This window comes from Gobio gobio, assembly GCF_949357685.1.
Source record: "Gobio gobio genome assembly, chromosome: 21".
Taxonomy (NCBI): Eukaryota; Metazoa; Chordata; class Actinopteri; order Cypriniformes; family Gobionidae; genus Gobio; species Gobio gobio.
In genome coordinates, this window is record NC_137117.1 from 35,847,303 (window position 1) to 35,866,941 (window position 19,639).

A 19,639-nucleotide genomic window follows, 5' to 3' on the forward strand; every position below is an offset into this window, starting at 1 on the left:
CAGGCGTCCCAACACTTTTGGCAACATAGTGTATTTGTAATTACACATTTGTAATGCTGAAGTTGCAATTTAGTACATTTAAATTGAGTAAATTTACAGTTAAAATCATAATCAAGTACTTTACACATGCTTTTAGTCAACACATCAAAACATGTGTACTTCTTTAAAGTATAACAAACGTTTCTTAAAACAGCGATTTAAAAAGTACTCTTAATTTGACATTACGTCAAGAGTTAACATCATTTTAAAAGTGCACTCAAGTTTGTTAAGAAACAGTCATGAAAGGGCACTTTCTTTAAGTTCATGTGGAATTGAATTTTATTAATATATTATCTTCAAGTACATTTTTTAAATCGACACTTTTACGATTTGAAGTACACTACAAGTGATGCAATTAACCACAAATTATCATGACTGTCAGAAAAGAAAAGACACAAATGACAAATCTCTGATGTACTCTACGCATACTGTATGTATATGTATATATATATATATATATATACTGTATGCTGTTGGACATTGTTAGTGGACAAATTAAACTAATGAGAGTGAAAAAGTATCTAAAAGTTCCTGTAGTCACAGAACCATCTAATTTAAAAGATCTCATTTACTGTAATTAGTTTTGTGAGTGAATGAAAAGCTCTTCTTTTTCTCTGCCAAACTGTGTCCGGCTGTAGTGACTGATTCTGCATGTCCTTTTTTGGTGTTGTTCAGAGGTCCCCCTCAGTCAGTGGAGACAGTGGACTGTTATTCCTCTCTGATGCATAATCAAGTGTGCTGCCCAGTGTCCAAACAGGATGTGCTGTCTTTAGCAGAGGAACAGAGGGGATTCTTTCTCTGCCTCTCCTTCTCTAGCTTTCTCCCTTTCTCTGCCTTTCTCTTCTCTAGCCTTAAATCTGAAGCAACGAAGAACATATTACCAGACCCATTTCCACTGCACCCGTCGAGTAGCTTAACTGTAGTTTAACTACTTTAAATTATGAGTGGCTTGTAGCCTCCCATCTTTGTTATGGATGTTTCTGCTTGGACTGTCAGACATTCACATGAGTCATTTACCATCTATGAGAGGTCATCCAGGCGGTGATGGTGTACGGTGATGTTTACAAAATGCGACTATGCACAACATGTACCTAAAATGGAAGCCAATCAAATCTTCTATCAGAAGATTTACTGCCCCTCAAGATTAACTCCCATAGACACAAACTGATTTATATGCTTGTACAAGGAGCATGTAGGAAATCATTCTTTATAAAATTAGCAACAATTTATTACAATAGAACATTTATTAGAGAACAAATCCTCCTGAAATGAACTGTTGTGCTGTCATTGCTAACTAGAGTTGGTGTGATTTCAACTGAGATGAAGTGGGTGCGACATAATGTCATTTTTATGTACACACACGATATCATACTCTTGCTCCAGGCTTTTGCATGGTAGACAGACAGAGGTCTGACCTGACCCGCGGTTCCAGCTCAATTATATCATGTTCAGTCACACTTAAAAACTCTTTTGTTTGCACACTAAGCAATTACTGCGATCTGATCAGGCTGATCGCATAATCACCCAATCAGAAAACAGCTTAGATTTGTCCGCATCAAATAGCTTTTGTAAATAATATATTTCTGAAACAAAAGGCCACTTAACTGAGCCATTTCAAGTTTAGCTGATGACATCCTGGGTCACTAAAGACCTGAGGTATGCGTTTAAGGGTTAAGTGAACTTAAAGAGAGTACAGTGAACCTTGTAATAGTAATAATGTCAACTATAGCACTCATTAGAGTAGACTGTCTGCTCGATATCTGCTATCTGCTTTTGATGCTGCTCTACAGACATTCATCTGACTATAAGTTACTTTGCCAGTACATGCTATTCTACTAACCCGATATCCTAACAGTAACAGTTAGTTGACATGTAGTTGCAAATTAAGGAGAGTTAGTTGGCTGGTAGTTGCAAAGTTAGTGGAATGTCTAAAGTGGACCATAGAAATAAAGTTGAACCAAATTCTGTCATCATTTGCTCACCCTCATATCATTCCAAACCCAACAGACTTTCTTTCATCTTCAAAACACAAATGAAGATATTTCGGTCACACTTTAGTTTAGTGTCCAATTCTCACTATTAACTACGTATTTTGCCTCAATAAACTCCTAATTACTGCTTATTAATAGTTAGTAAGGTAGTTTTTAAGTTTTGGTATTGGGAAGGGTTAGGGATGTAGATTATGGTCATGCAGAATACGGCATTAATATGTGCTTTATAAGAAATAATAAACAGCCAATATCTTAGTAATATGCATGCTAATAAGCAACTAGTTAATTAATAGTGAGAATTGGACCCTAAACTAAAAGTATCACCTATATTTTCAATGAATTCTGAGAGATTTCTGTCCCTCCATTGAAAGTCAATTCACCCAAAACTATTATGCTTCTAAATGAAATCCATATGAATGAAGTCTTAAGAAGAGACTTTATGATAACAGATTTAATTTAAGGTTTTATTCATATAAACATTGATCAGTGAATGTACACAGTGCACTTAGATATGGTAAATGGAAACTCAATTATGCTTGCTTGACACATGAGAAAGCAATGTTCTGTTTTTTTGTTAGTGTATTGAGGTTATCACCTTATGTTAAATGAAAACTTTTTTTCTTTCTTTGTAGCAAGAGCGGGCGTCAAGGTAAGCTTCTCTGTTCCTGGTCTAAAAACATTTTTCTGGAAATAGCTTCTGTTTAGATACATTCTTAAAAAATTGCTTGGTGATTGATGTGAATGAGCAGGTCAGACTCCAGTGGTGTGGAGTCTCCGTCAGACCGACTGTCAGCTCGGACCAGCACCTACACACGCCGAGAGAACAGACTCGCCTCTTTGAGCAAAACAGACGACAATTCTGCCAGCAAGGACTATAAGAAGGTCAGGATACCTTTGATTAATAAAATACTTATTGACGTTCATTGTATTTGGTATTATTCCTCAAATACTGTCCCCAAAGTCAGTTATATGTCATACACAATGCTTTAAGTATGTGTCTAACTTTTATCTCACATCCAAATATAGTAAAATTGAAATAGTACATATACACAGATCAGGCATTACATTATGACCACTGACATTTGAAGTGAATAACACTGATTATCTCTTCATCACAGAGTTGATGTGTTAGAAGCAGAAAAAATGGGCAAGGGTAAGGATTTGAGTGAGTTTGACAAGGGCCAAATTGTAATGGCTAGCCGACTGGGTCAGAGCATCTCCAAAACTACAGCTCTTTTGGGGTGTTCCCGGTCTGCAGTGGACAGTGTCTATCAAAAGTGCTCCAGTGAAGGAACAGTGGAGAACCGGCGACAGGGTCATGGGCGGCCAAGGCTCATTGATGCACGTGGGGAGCGAAGGCTGGCCTGTGTGGTCTGATCAAACAGACGAGCTACTGGAGCTCAAATTGCTCAAGATGCTAATGCTGGTTCTGATAGAAAGGTGTCAGAATACACAGAGCATCACAGTTTATTGCTTATGGGGCGGCATAGCCGCAGACCAGTCAGGGTGCCCATGCTGACCCCTGTTCACCGCCGAAAGCACCAACAGTGGCACGTGAGCATCAGAACTGGACCATGGAGCAATGGAAGCAGGTGGCCTGGTCTGATGAATCACATTTTCTTTTACATCACGTGGATGGCCGGGTGTGTGTGCGTCGCTTACCTGGGGAACACATGGCACCAGGTGCACTATGGGAAGAAGGCAAGCCGGTAGAGACAGTGATGATTTGGCCAATGTTCTGCTGGGAAACCTTGGGTCCTGCCATCCATGTGGATGTTACTTTGACACACACCACCTACCTAAGCAAAAATGGTTTGGGAATGGTTTGAGGAGCACAACAACGAGTTCCAATCTCAATCTCAATCCAATCGAGCATCTGTGGGATGTGCTGAACAAACAAGTCCCATCCATGGAGGCCCCACCTCACAACTTACAGGACTTAAAGGATCTGCTGCTAACATCTTGGTGCCCGATACCACAGCACACCTTCAGGGGTCTAGTGGAGTCCATGCCTGGATGGCTCAGGGCTGTTTTGGCAGCAAAAGAGGGAACAACACAATATTAGGCACCATAATGTTATAATGTTATGCCTGATCGGTGTACCTTAATGTGAATCTAGTTCCTTTTTAATAGCTAATAGCATTCTTTGTTTATCCAGTGCAGAGCATTGGCAGTCTTCTGTTGACCAGCGACAGGAAAGCAGCTCCCAGTGGAGATGCTAATTTAGTCTCTTCTTGTTTGTCTCTCTGTATCAGCTGTATGAGGACGCACTGGCTGAGAATGAGAAGCTGAAGTCTCGATTGGACGACAGCAAACAGGAGCTCACCAAAATCCGCTCACAGCTTGACAGAGTCGCACAGGTGAGAGAACAATCAAATGGGGAGAGCGATCTCCTTTCTGATGATTTATCTGCCAAGCGGAGGGGCCTGTTTTAAAAACAAAAGCACATTCTGGCCCTCTGAATCCAACTCACAGAATCTGTAAGGAATCACAATCTGTGAAAAGGCAATGAAATATCTAGATACTAGTCCAGCATTAATTGCTTATTAAAACATTACGTTTTTTCCCCCGGAATATGTATTTAAAGCTCCTTATTTTGTTCCTTTACAGTTTTGTTTTTGTCTGCAATTCTCTTTTGTGAATGTGTTTCAGAAGCAGGACAGAATATCAGAGAGGTCCACTGTATTTGAATCAGAGAAAAGGGTATATATATATATAATCATTATATAATAATTTCTGACACTTTCTGAGGGATTTCAGTGTGTTCTCTGTTGATTAAGATCTTGAACTGATATCCCTTTGTGCTGTTCTCATAGTACCTCAATAAACCATGTTTCACAACTGCTTTATTCTTTATTCTGCTTTAACATCTTGATTTTAGTAATAATTAAATGTATTTAATATAAAATAAATGTAATTTATTATTGTTACATCAATTAAAAAATATATATAAATAAATGTGTATATGTACTAACATTTAAATGAATAATTTGATAATACTTATACATGTATTTTACATTGTATATAATATTTAATTCAGAAATTATAAATTGATCATTAATAAAGTATGAAAACACTTTTTAAAATTATTAAACACTATAGTCATGCTTATAAAGCAAGAATAAAGCATTTATAGCTGTATTTATAAACAGCTTATTATTGTCTATTAATGCTTCATAAACATATGAATTAACTATTTACTAATGCTTAACTAATGATTCAAAGCATGCAGTTATTATAAATGTGTTACATAGAAGTTAAAGGTTTAAAATATTTAAAAATACAAACTTTATTTTATTTATAGTTTATTTTGAAAATTGTAACAGGAATTTTTGTCTGCTTGTGTAGGAAAAAGAAGCATTGGAGAAGAAGGTTTCAAACATGGAAGAAGAATTAAAGGTAAAATATATTTTTTTTAAATGTGGCTTTGCTGTATTATTCAGAGCCTGAGTTGTGGTGACTTTCCCAAGCATGTTAACCTCAAAATTGACTTGGACAGTTTGTTTGAATGAACTGATGAAAAGATTAGATCACTTGTTTAAGTTTAACAGCTAGTGTAACTAGCATGCCTATTTTAACCCATGTTAGCCAGCTCTGCTCGCTACTAGCCATGGCCATTGCGCTCGGCCTGTAGCAGCTCACAGCTGCAGCAGTACATGGTGACCTAGTTCCAGCTACGCCAGGGCCAGACTGAATCCAGCACAGAGACACGGCGTGGCTTTTGTTCAGCATTCCAGCAGTAATTGCACATAGCTGGCATTTTGAGGGGCCAAGAAGAACACAGTGCCAAATATATGAAAGGCCAAATCAATGTGAGGCAGATGAGATATCTGCGGCTGCTGTAGTCTGCCAGGCTCAGTTGGATAATTGATCCATGTTGCAATTGAGGAAACAAGGTTTCTGGGATGTTTTGACTCAGATTAGTTCAAAATTGATTAGATTCGCCCAAGATATGCGGATGACAGTGTCATTTATATTGCAAATATGCAAACAGCTTTAGTTCCAGAGTGCCATGGAGGGAATTAAATGTATTTATGTAGCTATTCAAACTCACTTCATTGAGCCTATCAACATTAGAAATGAGAAGCACTTGTATTTGTTTGATCAGTGATGTCACTGTTGCCCCAGCAGACGCCCTCAGTGAGGTTTCGCTACCAGTCCTGAGTTCATCCTCAGCTGGACTGGGTGAAAGAGGGGCAGATGGTGAGTGGTTTTGCCCCACGCGTGGTTGCCTGCTCACACACACCAACACACACCCATTACTCACGGCAGTACAACATGGTGTGGGTCATTTAGATCACTTTATGTCTCTCTTAGTCACACATTTGTATTCACACTGTAAAGCTCTCAAAATAACTTGATCTCTTACTGTAATTCCTTGATAGCAGGCTTACTATCCTATAAAGACAACGAGTCAAGTCGCCTTTATACAATACAGATAGTTTCAAAGCAGCTTCACAGTAATAAACAGCAAAATAACATGATCAACAATGCAAAATTCATTATATATGAGACGGATACTAATTCCGCTGTAAAGCAGCTCTAAAAATTACAATAGTGTCAGCTCAAGTCAGTTTTGGTGTTGATTCAGTCCAACAGCTGTGTAAAGTTCATCAGTGAATTTGGTTCAGTTGAGCTATAAGCAGCTCTACAGAATCAGAATCAAAAACACAGGACAAGATGTTAGAAGCGGTCTCTTGGGCCAATTGGTGGTGAGCACTTTCCTCACGATTTACCTTCTTGGAGTGGTAGACAATCAAATGGTGGTTGTGTGGGAGGTAAATCTTGGTCAGGGTACCATTTGGGGTCCAAATTAGGCATGGGACACTTTATCAGTAGTGTGCCCTTGCATCATTGGGTGTTTTTGGGTGTTCTCAGCTCAATTCAGTTCAGTTCAATAATGGTAACGTTCTTCAATTATGAAATGAGTTCAATTCAGCTATAAGTAGCTCTACAGAAGATAGTGTTGTTATTCAGTTAAATTAATTAAAATTTTGTTCCAATTCAGTTCAATAACAATGTCAATGTCAACGTCGGTGGACATGAACTTGGAAAAACGGTGTGTACTGACGTCTTTCCGCAGTTGAAACAACATTTCTTTTAGTGTTCATTCATGTTTATTTCATGCTTATCAATGAACTAGAAGGAAGACATGATCAGTTCACAAGCAGCTTTAACTGAGGCGCTACAGCGATCATGACACATTAAAGAGCCACAAAACAGTATTTATTGTTTAAATTTCTTTAAAAAATTACAATTTCAAAGTTGAGACTTTGTTTAATATCAAAAGTAACTTGTTCTGTCCTGTCTGTCGGCGTGTTGTCAGTGTCCTCTTTGCTCCGCGATGTATTTTCTCTACGTGAGAACGTGTGTGTGGTGTGAGAGCGCCATGGCTTGTCGGACATAGCAACAGTAACTAAAGGGGGCGGGTCTTTGCGAACGGTCAATTATGAAACGACTTCTATTCGCTATAAAGCAGAAAGCAAAGTAAGTCTCGAGTGACACCATCCAATAATATTTCTGAATATTAAGAAAGTCCCTTTAAGGCAAGTCATTTCAGTTGGTGGCCATCTTTGGACACCTCTCAGGTGACTATTTAAGTCATTCAAGTGCAGCTTCTATATCTCTTTGAATGGGGAAACATCAATTTCTCCAAGCTGTTCACCAAGCTTACCATTTAATTTCATTATTGGAATCACCAATGAAACAACTGTCTCATAAATTTAGTTCCTAAATGCTCAAATCATGACAAAAAAAATAATTTTTCAGGCTGGCTTAGCCAATGTGCATGTGCAGTCATAAGTGCATGTCTCTGTTTCTATAGCAACCAGGGCTGTTTCCCAAAATCATTGTAAACCTAAGTATATCGTTGAACTATTGTCCCTAATGGTCTCTATGATCAGCTTAGCTCGCAATGCTTTTTGGAAAAGCAGCCCAGAGCTTCTAACGACAGCTGCAGTAACACAATGACTTTATCAATCAGCGATTGGCTCTTTTTATTTAGAAGGCGGGACTTATTCCACCATATTGCACGTTGAACTTTCTCCCATTCATAGGAATATGAGTGCTCTTTCTTTGGTCTTTGGTATTAAGTGTCCCCAACTGAGCAAGCTAAGGCGAGAGTAGCAAGGAACCCAAACTTCATCAGCTGACAGAAATGGAGAAAAAACCCTTGGGAGAAACCAGGCTCAGTTAGGGGAGCAGTTCTCCTCTGGCCAAATGACGGACACAGTGTGATTTATGATTCCAGACTGCATCATGAGTCAGATTGTGGATGGATATTATTTACAGTAAACACTGTGTGAGAAACTGCTACTCATTGTGGCCAAATGATAAAGCGGCAAGATCCAGACCCACTCAAGCAAAATGTTGATTTATAAATGCTGCGTTTACGCCATATAGTAATTACCCTAGTTAGATGACAATCACGAACATTCAACTCAGAGTTGCTTATATCCTCAGAATTGTGTGTTTCTACGGCAACACTAGTAACACCAAAACAAATCGGTGTAATTTGGGTAGTCAATAAACAAAACCACAATGCAAGAAGTAACAGAAGTTAAGCTAATGCCTTATGAATAAACTTACAGTTACTCTGTGATATTAAATTGCATTGATGTTGAGTTTATTTTCAGATTATTCTTGCATTTTTATGCAGATTATTCTTGGAGTTATTAAACTTGGAGAAATTAAAATAGCTTTTAATACATTTTACTGCAGAAGCCACTGCCATTTTGTGTTTTTCTCCACATGGCATTATGGCAGTCAGGCTCTAAGAAAATTCAGTTCACATGTCGACTTCTACACAGACGTGAACGCTTTTTTCTCTCGTATTTACAATGATTCTGACATGTTGTGAATGCACCCGAAAGTACATATGACAAATGATACTTAGTATAATCGTTCCACTTCATTAAAATTGACATTTTCACACAATATATGTCGCATTTCATGCTTATCAGAGTTAGCTTAGCAACATGTTAACATCAGATTGTTTAACTCGTGACGTATTGAATACTGTTTCAGAATCCAAACCTCTACTCCGTTTCAATTGAGAATACTATCTTAGCAGCTGTTTATGAGCACTATTTATTCACATCACACATTTAAGCTAAAATAAAGGTTCTTCGTTGGCACTATTGGTTCCATGAGAACCATTAACATCCATGGAACCTTTCCACTACACAAAAGATTATTTATAGTGGAAAATTGTTGTTCACACTAAGAAAAAGGCTCTTTGGGGAAACAAGAATGGTTCTTCTATTGCATCAGTGCAAATGCCCCCATTTTGCATCCTTTATAAAGGGCGAACCCTTATTATAATGGAGCTACTGAGTAAAGGAATGGCTCTGCCATTTGTCCCCAACACATCTAGAAAGCATGTTGAGACAAATTGAGTCATGGCTAAGATGCCTGATATGACACGCCTATCTCTGTTTGTCAAAGCAATTCATCATTTTAGAAAGTGAACCCGTTCAAATATCTGACTAGCCTACAGATGCTTTTTGTAGAGACAAAGCCATGAATCATGAAAGCGCTATGAACAGATGCTGGATGCCTTGCTGTTCTCTGTTGGTTTTCATGCTTTGGAGAAACTCAACGGCCCGGTCCCAGCACCGTAAGCCGTGAAACCATGTTGGGAAACGGTGTCAAACCTCAGGGTTTCTCCACATGCTGGTTCAGGAAGTTTCTGAGGTTGACCACAGATGCCTCACGTCGCTCATTAATCTCCACACTGCACGGTGTGAGGCTTTTATATAAGAAAATAGTGGCGATTACTACTGTTTAAAAGCTGGCAGAACTTCCATTAGTGAAAAGCTTGAGTTGATTTCATGTAAGTGGTCATGAAAATGTGTGCAGACCTGTTTTGCTGTCCAGTTACATGTGCTTTGTGTCAGTGAGTTTATCCAATTCAGATTTATGTTCTCAGATGATCGTCTTTGCATGCTTATGTTCCCGTTCTAAAGTCAACATGAAACACTCATTTTACTTTCATAATGTGACATATTTAACAGTGAAACAAGATTTGTGAAAAATACAGTATAGGGCGGGGCATGATTTTATCCATTGGGAAATTATTGGCTCGCAAAAAGCATTGTGGCCCCTCACAACAATTTTAGCCAATTATATGGTTAAATGTGTCTGTATGAATCAGTTTTTACCAGGATTTTGTGCCATTCAGAATTGACCTAAATAATGTTTTCTAAACTCCAGTTCAACTCCTGAATTTGGGTTTGGGCAATTGGTGTTTGGTTTAGGGTTAGTTGCATTGAATCATCCATTATTTACCCAGTGTGCTTAATTAATTACACCTGAGAAGAATGCTAATGCTTGACATCACTACTTGCACTCAAGATCTGCATTATGCCACTGGATTGAAGTCTGCTGAAAAGTTAATGTACATTTGGATAAACTATTAAAAATGCAAGTTTTTTTGCATGTGCACTGATGAATCAGAACAGATTGACAGGGTTACATTTGATTTCCTGTTGACTTTGCTTTAACTAACTCAAGCACACTAATGCTGTCTATTTTTGTTCCCCAACCCTCTTTGATGTGCTCTCACACTCGCTCTCGCTCTCATCATGTCTGGGCTTCTCTATATCTCCAGACCCTTCCTGCTCTGACTCGGCTGCAGACTCTCCGCAGGGGGAACGCACACCTCCTAGTGGAGAACAAAGCCATGCTGCGCACCCTCGCCCGCCTCACTCAGACGGCCTCTCTCCCCGAGACGGAGGATCTCTAGTCCTCTTCTCGCTCTTTCACGGTCTCTCTGTCCCTTCCTCCTTCCTGTTCTCCGCTGCACCCTGTAGTCCTCTTCCTCTGCCCCTCTGCTGCACACCTCTCAGGCAGGTCTCGCTGTTTCATTTGTTTGTTTTGCATTGGTTAAGCTTTATCGTCCATGCGTTCTTTCTCGCTGTTTCTCTGTTGGGTCTGGGGAAGGGTAGCCCCTCACATTCCTTCTGCAGGCGGTGGCTTTGAAGATATTTATAGATCTTCCAAACACATGACCAAACGCCTCTACACTCCAGCAATGTCCAAATCACATTTACAGTCCCTGAGAACACAAACTCATTGGTTACAGAATATTGGATACCTATATTACACACAGATAGCAATAAAAAGTTCATCAAAATTGAAGTAAAATTACTGAAATATCCCCCCAAAACGTATAATTATCTTTCTCTCAAAATCACAGTAACAGGTTTGAATAATTGAGCTTAATGAATTATGTCATTTCCTGGGAGCCACAATTTTATGAAATGTTCAGTCAGGAAGGAGTTGAGAATGGAAATGTAAAGTTGGACACTTTCTGCTTTCTGTAGTGATGCTCATGCAGTGTTTGCATACTTTATCACAGATGGATTATCTACAATATTTATCAAATGCACAAACGCTCAGGCATTTCAGATGGTTTGAAGAAACAAACACTTTTCATTCAATACTTTATGTAATTCAAAACCTGTATGTAAAAGAATAAAGTTCAACATATGCCTTTATTATTTAAATACCAATAAAGTGGGGTCTATATATTTCATCAGTCTTATTTTGATAAACATAACACTATATAACATCAACTCTTTCCCCGCCATTGGCAGAATTTTCCGGCTTTCCGTGTTTTTACTGTTATACGGGGGCACTATGACACATCTTCTGAAAGAGTACAGAATCTCCTGATCAAAACACAGGTGAAGAAGATGCAGAAACAAGCAATATCATATGTAATCACATGCATATGTAAAAGAACGCAATCACCAACTTTAAACAGCATATTATTAATCAAAACTGCCTAATGAATGAAATGTCGACCCAGGACAAGCTATGGGACTGAAGCTTTGGGGGTGTTGATGGATTCGATCTACTCCATCTGTGTTTTGATCATCGTTCTGAATATGATCCAGATGTAGTCTTTGACAAAAATATGATTATCTCAACTTTTTGCTCAAAATGTTGCTTTTTTTTTAATGAAACTTACCCACATCCAAGTGTTGATACAAAAAGAATGCATGAAGCTAGAGCAAAAACATTTTAGTTTGTTTGTTTAAAAGCAGAAGGTATTGTATGCTCAGATATTCATTTAACAAAATATTCTGGGGGCCATGACATTTTTGTCAAAATGGTCAAAAGCACTGGCGGTGGCTGGCAACTTTTTTTTTTTTTTAAAGCTGGCTTGGATAGAGTTAAGATTACGTGAAAAAAAGCTTTTACTGTTATAAAACGATGGATTTGTGAGCATTAGCGGAACTGAAGGTGTCGGAATAAACACAAAACACACGTTATCATGTCATCGGTGAATCCGGTCAAAAAGAGCGAGAGAGTTTGTGTAGCCTCACTGGAGAAACCGCAATGAATGAGCCACTGCACTCGGGACTTTGATGGCATACATTACAGTGATATGTCGTTGGCGCCACCTCAAGTCGGACAACATTTTTAACTCACATGCACTGCTTCATGTCAGACAGTCGAACAGACCTATTATGTAAATTTTAGATAATAATCTAAAATCGTACATATCTAAAAGTTTTCTTTCTAAAGAACATGCAGTGCCTTTATTGCTTGAAGCCGGCATGAACAAGAAAAAATGTAGGGCATGACTTGATTTTGTCTGTGGTTTACTATTGGTTGATCTCATGTGACTGACAGGTTGTCCCGGCCTTGCGCCACTAAACATGTCATCAGAGAAGAGACGTCATTATGAGAGGGAGGGGAAGTTATTTTGATTAAAGACTGAGGACATGAAGTTTAAAAAAAAATGTACACCAAAAAATCGTTAATAATAAATACAGCAAGATTCCGTTAAAAAAAGAATTGTACATTTTGATTTCATGGTGACTTTAAAAACGTAGCAGGACATCAAATTGCATCTTAATCATGCTGAATGCCAGTACTGTCCACAGTGCTGTGAGCCTCTGTGTGTGTGCTGGCTATTTCTAAAAGGGAGTTACAAAAAAACCCCTTTGTTTTTCTCTCCGATAGATGGAAAGATGTTATATGAAGTCATGAGTGGCCGGGTTTGCTCTCCCGTTAAAGCTTTTGTAGTTCTGGCACTATTTTACGCACTGCAGTAGGAGGAAGGGGTCGTCCTTCTTTATGCATGAGCACACATTCACATGACCGTGCTATCTGCCATTCCTTTATAAAGGTCAATTTGAAAATCATATTTTGTTATGATCTAGCATTCGGTGCATGTCTTATTACATATTTTTCCAACATAAAATATTTCACATCTAAAGAAATGAATCATGTTTTAGACGATTAAAACGAAATCCAGTCACATGAGATTATGAGTTATGAGTGGTCTACAAGAACTGTTTTATTCATAATAAAGTGTATCCCCATCTCATGGGCACTGCAATTTTGACGTCACATGACCACTAAATGTTTTTGAAGTTAATAATCAAAAGCGTTCTTCTCTCTCATTCTCGTTTCTCGTCAATCTCAGGTTTTGACAGAACTCAAGTCCGATAACCAGCGGCTGAAAGATGAGAATGGAGCCTTGATCAGAGTCATCAGTAAACTTTCCAAGTGAGGACGACCGGTTGAAGAGGGAGGAGAAACGCTGAACAAAGAGACCAAATCTGAGAACGTCACATTGACTTCAACCTGACCACTGCCTTGCTGGCTAATGGTCTGTCATCTCTTGCTCTTGGTGCAGCAGCTCCAAGGTTAAAGGGATAGTTCACCCAACAATGAAAATTCTGTCATCCTTTACTCTCCCTCATGTCGTTCCAAACCTGTATGGCTTCCTATCTTCTGTGGAACATAAAAGATGATGTTTTGAGAAATGTCTCAAGTGTTGTTTTTGTTAATACAATGAAATTCAGTGGTCGCCAAAGCTGTTTGGTTACCAAAATACTTCAAAATATCTTCTTTTGTGTTCCGGAGAAGAAAGAAAGCAACCACCCTCTTACAAAATACAGCTAAAGCTTTCTTAAGATGGTAGCTGGAGTTACATGTATGCTGGCCTAAGCTGGTTGAGGTGATTGACCAGCTGGACTACTGAAATTTTCCGGAAAGTTCCCTTTGGCAAGCTCTTTCAAACTCCCAATTACGTCACACCAGTTGAAGTATTTCGAGGCCTTAATTGACCTGGTTAGAGCTAATAATCTATTTTTACTGGCGAGGACCTGGTTGGTTAAAGTTCCAAAACACAACTAGTTAACTGGTTTCACCACCTAAAGCTGGGTTGACCTGGTGTTTGCAGTAGGATACTAGAATAACACTGTAGCCTAAGAAATCCCTCAAAAACATCCAATGAATTGAATGTTTTCTCAATGACCTTTCTAAACTGTTTCAAGATCAGTGTATGAAGTGCTAAAATCCATCTTGAAAAAAACAATGAATGTCCACACTGGTCCAGGCTGGTTTAAAGGCATTAAAATAAAAGGTTCTTTATTGACATCTATGGCTCCAGGAAGAACCTTTAACAGCCATGCAACCTTTCCAGTGCTCAAAAGTTCTTGATAGTGGAAAAAGCCATGCTGAAATTAAAGCAGCAGATGTTTTCTTCTGTATTGTGACACATCCTAGTGTAACGGGTTATCAAAAAAAGAGGAAGTGTAGGATTGGTTGTGTGTATTTATTGGTTGTTGATTGGATTTTGAGATGTGGGAGGTGCACTCAAAAGTGAAGGCAGGTGAACGTGAGTTTGTAGGGGCGGGATTTAAACAGACTAAATGATTGTAGAAGTTAGAGTTGTCAGAGATATTGATAATTCGATACTTGAGATATTAAAATATCTGAATTGACCTATCGGTAAGCCCCGCCCCCCTTAGTTACTGTTGCTAACTCGGACAAACAAACGGAGTTGCTATATCTTACAATGACAGCTGTCAGTGTGAAAACCTTATCCCAAGATGTTTTTGGACACATAATGTAGCGTATACCCCGTCCGAATGATGGCCAAACTTTACAGATGGTTTATGAAGTTTATTATGTCATTTTTTACTCCAAATAAATCATCGTAAGAGCTGAACAAACAAAGCATAAGAAGTGCGCACTAACGTCTCATTCACAAACTCTCTCTCTCCGTTGCATTACCATTAACATACACAGCAAATTACACAAAAACACTCATACAACTCACAGTAAACAAACATATACACAGAGTGTATGACTTTTCGGGGGTGCAGTTAATAACTGGTAAACTTTGTATCTGCAAAACAACTCAGATAAACTGCGTGCGAGCTCTCCCTGTCACTACCCGTACACTATAATACCCATCAAAATAGGAGTCCTCCTTAGTAAGACAGATAATGTACACTTTAAACATATCTAAAATTAAATTCATTTACATTTAACCAGTTTAATATGGAGAGGCACTGAAATGTAGACCTTCGTGTTTTTGACCTATTGTTACATGACGTGAGAACAGTTAGTTATTTCAGTTTGTATGTTAGCAGGGACTTCAATCATAACTTAATGAGAGTATGACAAACAGAAAATCCTCTCAGGATCCCTGGAATGAGTGTTACAGTACCTCAGGCAAGACATTTGAGCATTTTTGTAGCATAAACACCATCAAACCGATGAGAGCTTCGGATTTTCATATGTTTCTCTATGGCGCTGAAACCTATAGATGTCCGAGTTCCGGTCCCAGCACAACTGATACTCAACTGCCATTGGCTCATCTGCGTTTGAGGGGCGGGGCTTACCGATAGGTCATTTGGTCTTGGCGAGTGTTCAGGTGAGTCAGTTTTAAAGCGTAAATAGTTGAGAAAGAAAACGTCATGCTACGTAACCTTATATTGGATCCATTCATAAGCTCTTAAAGTGACAGCAGCCCAATATATCATGTTAATCAAAGAACAAAACACAGAGAAAATCAAAAAACTTTTGTAACTTTAATTGTAAGCATTACAATGAAGACTATCCAGTGTTATCTTTACATTTGATTGCTTTAATTAATTTCTGTAGTATTTCTTACCTGAATACTACTGTTAAACCCACCTGAAAAAAACGTAATGCTGTTTATTTCATTTCTCTCTTTATTCTGTTGTATTTATTTGTGCTGTCGTTTGTCATTTGTTTACTTATTTTATTGCCGACTGTTTACTTGTCTTTAGTTTCAACTAAAGCCTCTCTGCGCTTATTGCACCAAAATTATCAAAGAATTACGAGATAATAATAAAAAATATATATAGGGCAGTTTTCCCCGTGGTATTGAAAATGGTCTTTATCAATATTTTTCAAGGTATCGAAATCGTGTGTATCGTGACATCTCTAGCCTATCATGAATACGACACCAGAGTGAAGTCTGACAAAGTCGCCGGAAAGTCCAGTTATTACATTTTGATTAAACATTACGAGATCAAACATAAATAAAAAAGTAATATAAATGTAACATTTCAAATCAACAGTAGGCTGATTTTTCATTTCCTGCTGACTTAATAAAAAAAAGGTTATTTTTAGAATTGTTCACTGAAAGGTTCTTTGGGTAACCGAAAATGGTTCTTCTGTGGCATTACTGCCAAAAAAAACCCCCTTTCAACATAAACATAAACATACTTTTCACCAGCAAAATTGAGTTTGTAAGGCTCAGGTCAGCTTTAGGTCAGCTAGGTTTCTGGTGAAACTGGTCGACTAGAAAACGCTAGCACAACAGTATCACGTAACGATCATCCAAACCACCAACTTTCCTGGCCTTTTCAGCAGGGAAGAGCTGTACAAACTGCCATTCCTTCAAAGAGAATTTGATCATCAATCAAATCTAATTGTCCTGGAGCAGGACAATACTCATACGGTCCAGTATGATCTTCAGAAGCTCTGCCAGAACATTCTAGAATGTTCCCACTGAGGAATGATGTCACTCCTTTAACTCGATTCATATCAATCCATTGGTTCTTTTTACTTTTATGAACTGACGGGCTGAAGAATGGATACATGATGGCACCATTATTGAATGTGTTTTATATTTATTCATGCCTTTTGTTTGTAATTGAGAGTATCTATATATGGATCAAACAGAAAACACATCACACACAATATGCTTTGTTAATTTCCACTGTCCACAGTTTTTAACCTGTAACCTTGAACCAAAGCTCACAGCACTTTGTTTATGATTGTGTTTGTTGTTTGCCTGTTACCATTACTAATAATTACACACTGTAAAATGCGGAAAATGTAGTCAAGTGCCTTTTTAGGTGCAGTGCTGCCCTCTGCCTGCGTGCATGATCATTACAGTCATTTGAATAGGTTCCACTACTTCACTGAAATGTATTTCCTGTTTTTGGTGTTCTTATGCACTTCTGAAGAAATTACAGTTATTGTGTACTGTCAGGTTTGCATTTAGATAAAGTTCCATCAGCCGTTTCTCATCACTCTCCCTTACAAAAATAAACAAACTTAATGTTCATTTTATTAAGTAAAACTCAAGTATAATTTTCAAGTATACTATATGTAGTAAGTATACAAATATCTGTGTATTATACTATTTAAATACTTCTTGGGAGTAAATAGCACATGTTTATCTAGCTTTTCTTTACTATGGCACCTATACTCTTAGTTAACCTGTATACTTATACATGTACACTTTCAGCTTACAAACTATATTAAATTAGTAGTGAGAGTAGCTATACTTCAATGTGTACTTTCATAAAGTCAATAGTGGGCTAGAAGAATGTACTTACTAGTAACAGTATACCTAAAGTTAATTTGTAGTATATTTGCAATATTAAAGAAACACTTAAATTACAACTAGTTGTGTGTGCTTAACGTTTACTATACACTTAAAGTAAACGTTAAAAGTATTATTGTATAAACTAAGAAGTGGGCCATTATTCCAAGAAGTATTGAAATAGTACACACACTCAAGCAGTGTTGGGGAATAGTTATGGTTCCACTTTATATAGGTGGCCTTAACTAGTATGTACTTACATCAAAAATGTGTTCATATTGTATTGCAAAACACCTTTGCTGATATTGAAGTGGGATACGGGTAAAGTTATGTGGTGGGATGGCTAAGTTTAAGGGTATACGGTTAGGTGTAAGGGAAGTGTCAACAGTGTCATTACAGATGTAAATACATGCAGGTATTTTTTTTAAATATAAGTACAATGTAAAAATATGTCTGTACACAATAAGTGCATTGTATCAAATTATTAATTTAAATGCTAGTATATAGTAGTTAAGGCCACCTAATATAAAGTGAGACCAACGTTACTTTTAAAAGTAATGCATTACAATATTGTGTTACTCTTTAAAAAAGTAACTGATTGAAAGCCATGAGGTAACTTTTGCATTGCTTTTTCTCACCTGGGCTGGACTTGCTTATATTTTTGACAAATGTAAAGGTCCTTTCACACCAAAAGTGAGATGAATAAGCCTCAGGATGAAGGAACTATAAATTCACATCTGTACAGTACAGGGCGCCGCTCAAACAAACCTTTCAGCTGTGCTGCCATTCGTGCAGAAGAATTGGACACCGAAGATGATTTTTGCTTATTATTATGGTTGAATTGGATCATTGAAGGTCATCAGCAAAAGCATTGGGTTAATAAAGTGAGATTAAATACATAAAGAATATTTGTGTAATTTAACATTGAACTATTGGAGATTTGTGTAATATTCTGAGGTAGCTTTTTCGTGCTATTTTTATTCATTTTAGGGAATACTGAATCTGTTTTTGTGCAAGTGAACTGAGTATGTCTGCTCACATATAGGGCCAGATTTACTAACAGCTTGTGTCTGCGCAAACCCTCTTTTGGTGTTAAAAAAAACCGATCAGGATTTGCAAAAGACATAAAAAAAATTAGAGCTGAAAAGGCGTGGAGAGGGTTATTTTTGCGGCTGACCTTATTGCATATGCATTTGTAGGAGTTTCCCTTTCAGACGCAAAATTTATGGGTGGAGAATATTTAAATGAATCACGCATGGTGATTTACTAAGGCTTGGGCTCGTCAATTTACAGGTGTTTGCGCCATTATTTACTGCCCAAAAAAAGCATGTTTTAAACTGGATGCTAATTTGCGCTGCTCTTGGTAGATTGTGTTGGTCATTTTGGAAATGATCCGGCTGCATCTGTGTTCTTTTATTTGCGTGTCGTCAGTAGATCACATGCAGAACTTTCCACTCTCATCTGCACTTTTATGGGATTGCGCTCTCACGCTTATTTGCCCTGTTTAGTAAATCTGGCCCTTAGTCTAGAACTACAATAGCCATCATGTTCACACAGCGCACACAACACCTCTGCACAACATGGGGACAGCAAGAGGAAAACAAAACGGGACCTTTATTATGGCAGAGTGGCCGGTGGGACTTTTATTATGACACAGTCGCCGGCGCCACTTCCGCTTTCCCGGTCATAAGTATGAGGTAACGCAGCTCTGTTTATCATATTAGATACATCTGAGTGTGTTGAAAATGCTGTTATGACGTTACTCTGTGCGTTCTCTCGGCGGCTGCTATGACACTTGTTCACACTGCAGTGAGAGTAAAGCTTTTCTGCAAAATAAAACCGGAACCCGAGGGGGAACACAGATATGACACAATCGACAGGCGACTCCCTCACGCGTCCCGGTTCCTTGGTTAAAATAGCAATTTCTCACGATTTACAAATAGTTGGAAACATTTTGGATATTATAAGGACTCAGCCGAACAAAATATATAAC

The 19,639-nt window shown here is 38.1% G+C and overlaps 1 protein-coding gene and 1 long non-coding RNA gene across 7 annotated transcripts in view; one reads left to right on the forward strand and one right to left on the reverse strand.

Annotated features, from left to right (window-relative positions):
- The window catches only part of ppp1r12b (protein phosphatase 1, regulatory subunit 12B), a 32,552-nt gene extending 17,780 nt beyond the window's left edge, over positions 1-14,772 (forward strand). Inside the window, exons 2-8 of one of the 6 annotated variants that reach the window (XM_079802960.1) lie at positions 2,663-2,679; positions 2,780-2,912; positions 4,286-4,390; positions 4,683-4,733; positions 5,379-5,429; positions 6,162-6,233; positions 13,474-14,575. In XM_079802960.1, coding sequence (XP_079659086.1) covers positions 2,663-2,679; positions 2,780-2,912; positions 4,286-4,390; positions 4,683-4,733; positions 5,379-5,429; positions 6,162-6,194 — 390 coding nt within the window. In that variant the 3' untranslated portion in view covers positions 6,195-6,233; positions 13,474-14,575. Of the gene's footprint in view, positions 1-2,662; positions 2,680-2,779; positions 2,913-4,285; positions 4,391-4,682; positions 4,734-5,378; positions 5,430-6,158; positions 6,234-10,641; positions 10,880-13,473 lie in introns of those variants that run through there. The other 5 variants (XM_079802956.1, XM_079802958.1, XM_079802959.1 and 2 more) reach the window with 5 other exon arrangements.
- On the reverse strand, positions 13,537-18,576 carry LOC307117822. Its single transcript, XR_013815471.1, has 3 exons — positions 18,167-18,576; positions 15,686-17,871; positions 13,537-14,752 (listed from the first exon to the last, which is right to left on the reverse strand). It is a non-coding gene; the product is annotated as an uncharacterized lncRNA (long non-coding RNA).
- Positions 18,577-19,639: the final 1,063 nt, after the last annotated feature.